The sequence below is a fragment of the Crassostrea angulata genome, chromosome 2 (assembly GCF_025612915.1).
Source record: "Crassostrea angulata isolate pt1a10 chromosome 2, ASM2561291v2, whole genome shotgun sequence".
Taxonomy (NCBI): Eukaryota; Metazoa; Mollusca; class Bivalvia; order Ostreida; family Ostreidae; genus Magallana; species Magallana angulata.
In genome coordinates, this window is record NC_069112.1 from 63240088 (window position 1) to 63248775 (window position 8688).

Consider the following 8688-nt stretch of genomic DNA (forward strand, 5'->3'; position numbering starts at 1 on the left):
TTAATTAGATTAATTTGGTACTTATATTTAAAGCAAAAAATTATTTATTCACAGAACTAGCCAAAAATATTACTTCTATAAATATATTTATTGCTCAAAAGAAATATCCATGATTCTTATAATTATTAGTCCCGTAAATAATAAAAATTCCAGAGAAAAAAGTTACCGGTACACAATATTCAATACCAAAAATAAAATCCGTATGATTACAAACTGAAATCGGTTTTTCAGTATTTGGCGGGATTTGTTTTTTCTTCTCACATTAATATTTTTATTGGTTTCAGAGAATACGATGTAAAAATACTAACTGTAAATAAACCTGTAATTATTTACATTGATAATTTGGTTTTTCAGTATTCGGCGGGATTTTTTTTTTGTTCTCACATTAATATTTTTATTGGTTTCAGAGAATTCGATGTGAAAATACTAACTGTAAATAAACCTGTAATTATTTACATTGATAATTGTGAAAGTTATGTAAAATAAAATTAGTCACATAGGTTAGAAAAATGCTATAAAACAACCGATTAATTTCTTTTTTATGTCTAATCATTCGCGTAAATAAATGTTCCGTACATAACATCACAGAGAAAAATCAATGGATTAAACAATAAAGAAAGTTGTCATTACTATTTTGGATTTCAAAAAAATAAATGATTTAGATTTCTGTCTCAATATTCGTATACATAACCGGCGCCCCGCATAACGGCGTACAATATATCTATCATAATCTATTTCAATTAAGTACCATGCATATAGATTCCCATAATAATTAATTGCATGTGTACATTTTAGGAAAATTTCAGTGTGTTAGTTACTTGTTGTTTTCCGTTATCAGTGTTTAAATAATTAAAATAATAACATGTAGAAATATTTTTAATCGGGATTCAGAAGGAAGTTACTTCCCGCATTTCATAGAAATGAACAGAATATTTTCTTTCTATGTTTACATTTAATTTTGTTCAAATTCTGGGTTTCCTTTGGGTTTATTGTTCCTTTGGGTTTACTCTGGGTTTAATAGAAAACCCGGAGTAAACCCAGAAAGTAAACACAGGGTTTTGTTTGGGTTTACTTTCTGTTTGGTTTGGTCTGATTGATACTGTACGTTTGCAGTCAATTGCCCTCTTTGCTGTCTACTATCGCTGTAATATCTTTTTTACCAAATGGAGTCAAATTGAAACTTTTTTTTTCAATTTCAAAGTATTGTTGCACGTTCTTTCACTGCAAATAGTAACAGCAACAAAAAATCTTATAAATGTTTATTTATATAAGACAATGAATCACCGTCTTGTTTGAAATGAGTTATGTATTAGTATTCTGTTTGATAACGGGGTGAATGTTGCACCTCAATGGTTATAAATTGTAAATTAACATAGTGATCAATAAAAAATATCAGCAGTATTTGTACTGTTAAAGCTCCATTATTATTGTAAAGGGACTTGGAAACGATTTAAGATGGTTTACTGGTGCATTTTGAATGATTGGCCAAAATATTGAATGTTAAAGTCAAGTTACAAGCGAGATACAGGGGTAGGAATTGGCTGTTATGTAAACAAAGCTCGAGTCTTATAGTTGTTTACAAAAAATGTAATGTAGAGATTACCATTTCTTATACATGTATAGAGGAAATGACTTGTAAAAAAATTTAAACTAATTCAGTATCATATAGTATTTTCAACAAAAGAAAGATACATATGATTGAAACTTACACCAATACAACACATATGTAAAAAATGACAACATTCGTGCTTTGTTTACAAAACAACGAATTATGAACTCTGTATCTTACTTATAATTTGATATTTGACTTTTAAATTTTGACATAACATTAATAACTTCTTATTTATCAGTATAAATATTGAAAATGGAAATATACAAATTGAAAATTTTAAGTCAAATCGTGTCCAAGTCTCTTTATCATTGTTTTAATTAGATATTTTGATGGCACAAGTGCGTTATGTTAAATTAATGTATTTACTTAAGAAATAAACAACGTTATTTAGTGAACATGGCGTTATGAATAGCAATTGCTCTGTTGACATATTCCATGATGCACGCTAGCGCATCATGGAAAATATGCCAGCAGAGCAGTTGCTATTCATAAAGCCATGTTCACTAAGTAATCGTTGTTTATTACTTATATTTGCATTTTACCACTCGCAAATACCCTGTATTAGCCTAGACCTTGACATTTAGCTATTTCATCAAATATAAACATGCAGACTGTAATGTATTTTTTTAATCCACATAGATTTGTTAACAGAATCAATAATATGTTATAACAGTTATTCCTTTAAAATGTTATTAAAGACATGTTTCAATTAAATACATCAATTTTATGGAGTAAGAAAAAAACACATAATGTATAGTGGGTCATGGAAAAGTATATGACGTCATACCTTTATGACGTCATAGTATACAGACAGATCAATTGCGATTATAAAAAAGATAATTGCAGTTCCTCCGTATGAACTTACAGTGGAAAAGAACAATGGATATGCAAATATATATCAACATCTAAAACTTTTCTGATGTTTTAAATGCAAGCATTCACAATGTGCTGATAGATAGAAATGTTTTGAAGAAAGTATATCATTAGGTACATAAATAAAACAAAATCTGAAATTAAATGACTAATACATGTAGAAACAAACAAAATCTTACCAAAAAGATAAACAGAAAAAGTAAGAACTGTTTGACAAGTGATTTTCAGATGCGTTTGGAAAATGAATTATGTTTTCTTAACCAAAACATTTACGTAAATTTTTGTAGGAATGTTGTCGAGTGCAGTAAAGCATAATTAAAGAAAAGTAAAACATAATTAACTGAAATGGCATGCAGATGAATTCATTCGATAACAAAATAAATACATGTACAGTGCAACACCCAGTGGTATGTATTCTATGTATGTTCTGATTTACTGAATTAAATGTCAACAAACATATAACAATCGTTATAAATCGTAAAGAGCTTTTGGGCCTTATCCTCTCTACATCTCCGTCACGTTGTATTTTTTCTTCCATGGGTTTAAATTGAACGGAAACGGGAATCTTTTTACCTGTCAGCGAAAAGAAATAATTATATCCAACAGTTGAAAAACAAAGAGAGGCAAAGTCAACATATTCTAATAATGATAATAATAACCATTTGTATATGTATCTTATATATATGTATACAATAAAATATGTTCAAATCAAATTCTCATTGCGACATTTACATCACTATGTAAATCACAAAACTACAATTGCATTATTAATACAATAAATGACGATTTTAACAAGTATATATAGTGTACAGTCGTCGTACCGCACGTCCTCCTTCTGAAATAAGTTCTAACGTGTGACTGGTCGACTCATTTTCGGTAATTACGGGGTTCTGAAATATATGTATTTGATACATTTTACATGGTCGATACAGAGACATATTTCTCAAATATGTAAAATTGCATACATTTTCTGATTTATCCAAGTCATATATCTTTCTTTATGATACATATACATATACATATACATATACCTACCTTTTCATTGAGATCACTCGTTGAGCAATCAGTAGACACGGTTTTCTCAGTCAGATACGATTCCGATGTTTTCACTTTATTTTTCACGGCTGATTTTAAATCATGAAATCTCTTAATCCATCCATTTTTCTATATGTGCAAATGTACATTTATTTACTCATAAATAATGTAAATATAGAAAGGAATAGTACTATGGTAGAATTGAAACTATGTGATATTAAAAGTGAAAATAATGCAAAACTGTATCATGGATATTTAGAGTTGTTACTAAGTAATACCTTTGTTTTCAGCGTGTGGGTATCTGATCTTGATGTAGATTGACTTCGGGAAACAGAAGTTGTTTCTTTTTTGCTTTCCTCAGTGAAACTCATTAGACTACTGAAGACTGGATATTTATTTCGTAAGCCTTGTATCACCTTGTCAAAATAAATGAAACTACATCACTATTGACAGTAAACATATTTAAAAAGAAGTCTTCTCACATTTGTTATATTCAGAAATGAATGAAATTTCCATATTATGAAGTGCAACTTTTTTAGAATTGACAGTATCAATTACATTAAACTTAAAAATCTTATACTTATAGGAAGGTCAGGTCAAGTTCATTACCCTTTTCCTCGACCTAAGAAATACTTTGTAAGAATATATATATATATATATATATATATATATATATATATATATATATATATATATATATATGAAAGAACGAAATAAACAATTTAACCAATATAGCCCACAAACCTTTTATTTTAATAAATTTTGCTTAAAGTTCATTGCCTGTAACATTGAAACCATTTCTTTTTTACATATCATAATGACCTGACCTTGCAGGAGGCTATACGTTAACATCGAAAAAATGAAGAGTGAAAATCATTTAATTTGCTAACATTTGAATTGAATATCTAGATACGTAAAAATAAGAAGGAAAAAATCCTTCTTTTAAAATAAAAATTAAGAGAAGACTAAGGACATTTTTTAGTTGTAATATTTGGAATTTTTGGTCAAGATTACAGTCTTACCTTTTTGTTCAGTACAACATGTGAAACAAAAATAAAAAGTCCCTGAAATGTAGATTTTTAAAATTTATCGATTTATAAATTAAAGAACCAAAAAAAAACCAACGTATATCATTGTCTACAATTTCATGAAATAAAATTTCAAAGAGGACGCACCTGAAGTGAATTTGCAATAACAAAGATAAACTGAAACGTTTCTGCTTTTTCGTTGACGGCCAACATTCCGAATAACCACGTGACTCCTAGGACGGGTATCAGAGTTCCTAGGGATCGTACAGCCGACCTGCAAAAGGAAACATTCGAAAAACGCTAGTGAAAGAAAAAAAAAATTAATGGACTAATACTTACCATACCTCATACATTCTTGATCATTCCTGATTGCATTTATATTTTAAAGTAAAAACCAAGATCAAAGAACATTTACAGTTATTTGATTTTAAATGTTTTGAAATAATTCTTCAAAAACCATTACAATTTTAAAAATCTTTGAAAAACATATTAAGTAAAATGCGGGCAGTACCTGTGTCCTCATACATGTAATATCAAAAATAGCTGACTAAAAAAGCATGTGACTGGAAAGTCTTAAATTATCAATATTGTTCTTAATGAATTAATCAATTCAGTGAATATATATATAAATTATCGTTATTGTCTATGACTCAGTCAAGTGATCTGATTTTTCTTTCGATATGCTGCCTCGAGATACTTCTAATAATTGATTTATTAAGTTTTACTGCACAATAATCTAAAGGAATGTATGAAGCCAAACTAAAAAAAGAATTCAAAACCCTTTTAACCATAACTTTTCTTTATAATTAGGGGCTGGCTTTAGTCAGACTGTGTTAAAGAAGAATTGTTTTCCCATTATAATCTTTATTCCTTAAAGTCGTATAATATCTTTTAAAAATAGTTACGTATTGAATGCTACATTAATATCAATTTATTACGTGAAGTAACTCCTTATATGAAATTTTAATTATTTTGATTTTGATAGCGTCGGGTATTAATAAAGATGGTAATAGTTAATAATTGCAAATCACATTTGAGATAACTATTTGAAATATATTATAAAAGATTGCTAACGTTTAATATGTGGCAAATTTAAGTTGTATTTTCTTTGAATGTTTTTTAAAAAAGTTACGATACATTTTTGGTTTATCTTAAAACTCTCCAGACATTTGGCAAGATTTATTAAAATGTGGGTGTATTCATACACCCATCAATACAGTCATCTCAAGCATATCTTTTACAACATACACCATAGCAAAGCATAGCATTTAATCTCATATCATAGCACACGATTTCATAGAATCTCATTCGTCATATCATACCATAGCATACCATAGTATAGGACACAAAATTATTTTAACTCGGTTTTAATGATTTTAAGGAATTAACGTTCACGTTGCAGATTACTGGTTAACTTTGACTTCTTATTATTTTACTTCGAAGAGTGTACGGAGGCGATTTAGTTCAAATCTCATAGCATACCATTGCACAGCAAAACATTCAATATAATTAAGCCCTTCATTTCAATTTCTCGTACCATAGCATACAAATTTCATAACATTGCATTAAAATATCATAGCACATCTTTGAAATCGCATAACAAAGCAAAGCATAAAACTGTAAAAAAAAATATGCATTAAATACTGTATTCTGCACTACTCCTTTTAATTAACAATGAACAACAAGAGGCCAATGGGCACATCGTTCATCAGAGCAACAATAGGCATGATAAAATCAGGTTTATGTTGTGATAAAACAAAATATGAACACAATGTGAAAGAATAGATGTAGATTCTGTGTGAATAAAATCCATTACAATTTTAAAAATGTTTGAAAAACATATTAAGTAAAATGCGGGCAGTACCTGTGTCCTCATACATGTAATATCAAAAATTAAGAGATACAACGCACTAAATACCCACTTACGTGTTTGAAATAAAATAAAAATGTTTGTTATTTTTTGTTTCCAGTTAGCTGCGAGACTCTTAATATTCAGCCATGCAGTTTTGTTTTTATTTCAATTTAAAAGAATAGGCCAAGAAAGCAATTAAGAAAAATTTCGGACAAAGCATGTACAAAAATCATTTTAATACCTTACTTTGACAAACGTAAAAAGGTGGCATGGCAAGGAAAATTATGTTAGAAAGAAATTAAAACAATAAACATAATCAATGTAATAAACATCAGCAATAGTTTTAGTACGGAAGATGTATATAAAAAATAAAACGAAAGGCAAAACCTTTCTAAGAGAAAAAGAAAGTAGTACCTGGCAAAGGACACAGACTCGACCACCCCCTTAAATGTTTCCTGGAGTTCTGTGCATTCATATGGCTGCAATTGTTAATCAATATCAATCAATATTAGAGTCTGATGAGGCATCAAAATAGCATCTTAATATGAAGAAATTCGTTTACAATATTTCAATATTTTTCTTAAACTAAATAGAATTCATTAAATTTTAAAGCAATACTTTTGTCTCTATGTATAGATATTACAATGACTTTTTTGATAGCAAAAACTATTGTGACGAGACAGTGTATGCATTTTACCTCGAACTTTGTCAGAGGGGTGGACGAGTAGCACCTCTGCTTATTGAAGTCGTTACTGGGGACTATATTTCGGACAATATACATGTCCCCAGCAACGACTTCCAGGTCTTTTCCTTACCCCAGAGGGTAAGGAGAGCAGACCGACCGTCCATGGACAGCTGCACCTCCCTTCTTTGCGAACCGGTGGACACCACTCCCGTCTCACCAATCTAAATTTAAAATCAATTATTAGAATAGTACTCACTTATACATACTCAAACAGACATCGACGCAAATGATATTTACACTTACACTTTTTACTTGGACCGGGCCAAGCGACAGTCGTGTGCTGTTAGCCAATGACGATGCGTTAGCCATGTTGTAGGTTGTAGGATTAAAAAAATCATTTCTGATTTTTTTTCCCTCCTCGGTCAGTTCGAGTGAGGTGTCCATTATCTATAAAATATATTTAGATCACTTTTCAATATTCCTATTATTTTCATTGATATACATCCTCTCGTCGTGTGCGTGTGTGTGTGTGTGTGTGTGTGTGTGCGTGTGTGGTTCTGCCAAACTGGGGGCCTGCCTCAGATACTGTCGTAAAATGGGGACCTCAAATAGTCTGGGGACTTGATATAAGTCCCCATATTTCTTTATTGCTTAAATCGAAAAAATAGCATGTTCTAACCCTAAAAAATATCGAAAAGTATCTAGTCCCATTTTCGGGTTTTCATCAGACATGTGATTACACAAATCCGTGCGGATTGTAGTTGCCATCTTCACTTACGCACCTCTGACGATAAACATGTTCGAAATGCGCATGCGCGTGTGTATAGATAACGGAAATGCCATTTTGTTGAAGCGGGGGAAAAGTATGTCGAGAAGAAGTCGGAGGAAACGGGGAAGGCCAGGTCAACATGGTCAAAGAATCATTGACAGGATGCCTTTTATATTAAAGAAACTCCGAATAAAGGTATGTTGATTACATGTTTCGATGACATTTGCGATGTAAACTTGAAATACGATGTGCCGTGGAAAGGGGGGGGGGGGGTGGGGTACTCGCACTCGGTGATTTTTTTCCATAACGATTTCCATAACATTAGAAATGAAAAACTTATTAAGACGGGTTGTATAGTGAACTTTCCGAGAAACTTTGCACAATGTATACTGTTTAAAATCCCCTTGCAAATCATGAAAGGAATATCTTTGTGCATAACGGTCAAGTGCGATCCAGGATTTTTTCTCGGTTGTATGCATGTTTTCCCTGGGGTTGGGGCGGAGGGTTCCAAGGCATAAATTTGGTCATCTTACTGTGTAAATTTAAGAAATTTTAATTTTCCAGGGGGGAATAGGCCTTAGAAATTTATTTAAAACGTTTAAAAATTGTGAACATACCACATCTATCTATAGTTTGTCCAAAGATATAATTTATGCAGTACCTTTATTTCCAATATGATTTTAACTATCTTTCACCTTATTTTTAAAGCTCTATCTAAATCTTTGATTTTGGGGGCAAAAAATGCATAAAACCGCACATAGTCCTTTGCTATCTATTACAGGTTTTCTTATTTCAAACAAGGAAGACACCAGAGAAAATTGAGGTCTGCCAACC

General features: G+C 30.7%; 1 protein-coding gene and 1 pseudogene across 1 annotated transcript; both read right to left on the reverse strand.

Annotated features, from left to right (window-relative positions):
* Nucleotides 1-2221: 2221 nt before the first annotated feature.
* LOC128172750 (adhesion G-protein coupled receptor D1-like) lies at nt 2222-5350 on the reverse strand. Its single transcript, XM_052838508.1, has 6 exons — nt 4696-5350; nt 4543-4584; nt 3799-3936; nt 3521-3649; nt 3307-3375; nt 2222-3058 (listed from the first exon to the last, which is right to left on the reverse strand). The coding sequence occupies exons 1-6, from the start codon at nt 4759-4761 to the stop codon at nt 2990-2992; spliced, it is 513 nt and encodes a 170-aa protein (XP_052694468.1). The 5' UTR covers nt 4762-5350; the 3' UTR covers nt 2222-2989.
* A 1630-nt stretch (nt 5351-6980) lies between these two features.
* Nucleotides 6981-7609, reverse strand: LOC128172763 (uncharacterized; annotated as a pseudogene).
* Between the last annotated feature and the right edge of the window lie 1079 nt (nt 7610-8688).

What these genes read in the sequence shown, in the direction of transcription:
- LOC128172750 (XM_052838508.1), bottom strand. Translation starts at nt 4,761, where the DNA reads ATGTTGGCCGTCAACGAAAAAGCAGAAACGTTTCAGTTTATCTTTGTT. An exon ending in TTATTGCAAATTCACTTCAG is followed by an intron (nt 4,585 to 4,695) that starts GTGCGTCCTCTT and finishes TCTACATTTCAG; the next exon opens with GGACTTTTTATTTTTGTTTC. An exon ending in CCCACACGCTGAAAACAAAG is followed by an intron (nt 3,650 to 3,798) that starts GTATTACTTAGT and finishes TTGCACATATAG; the next exon opens with AAAAATGGATGGATTAAGAG.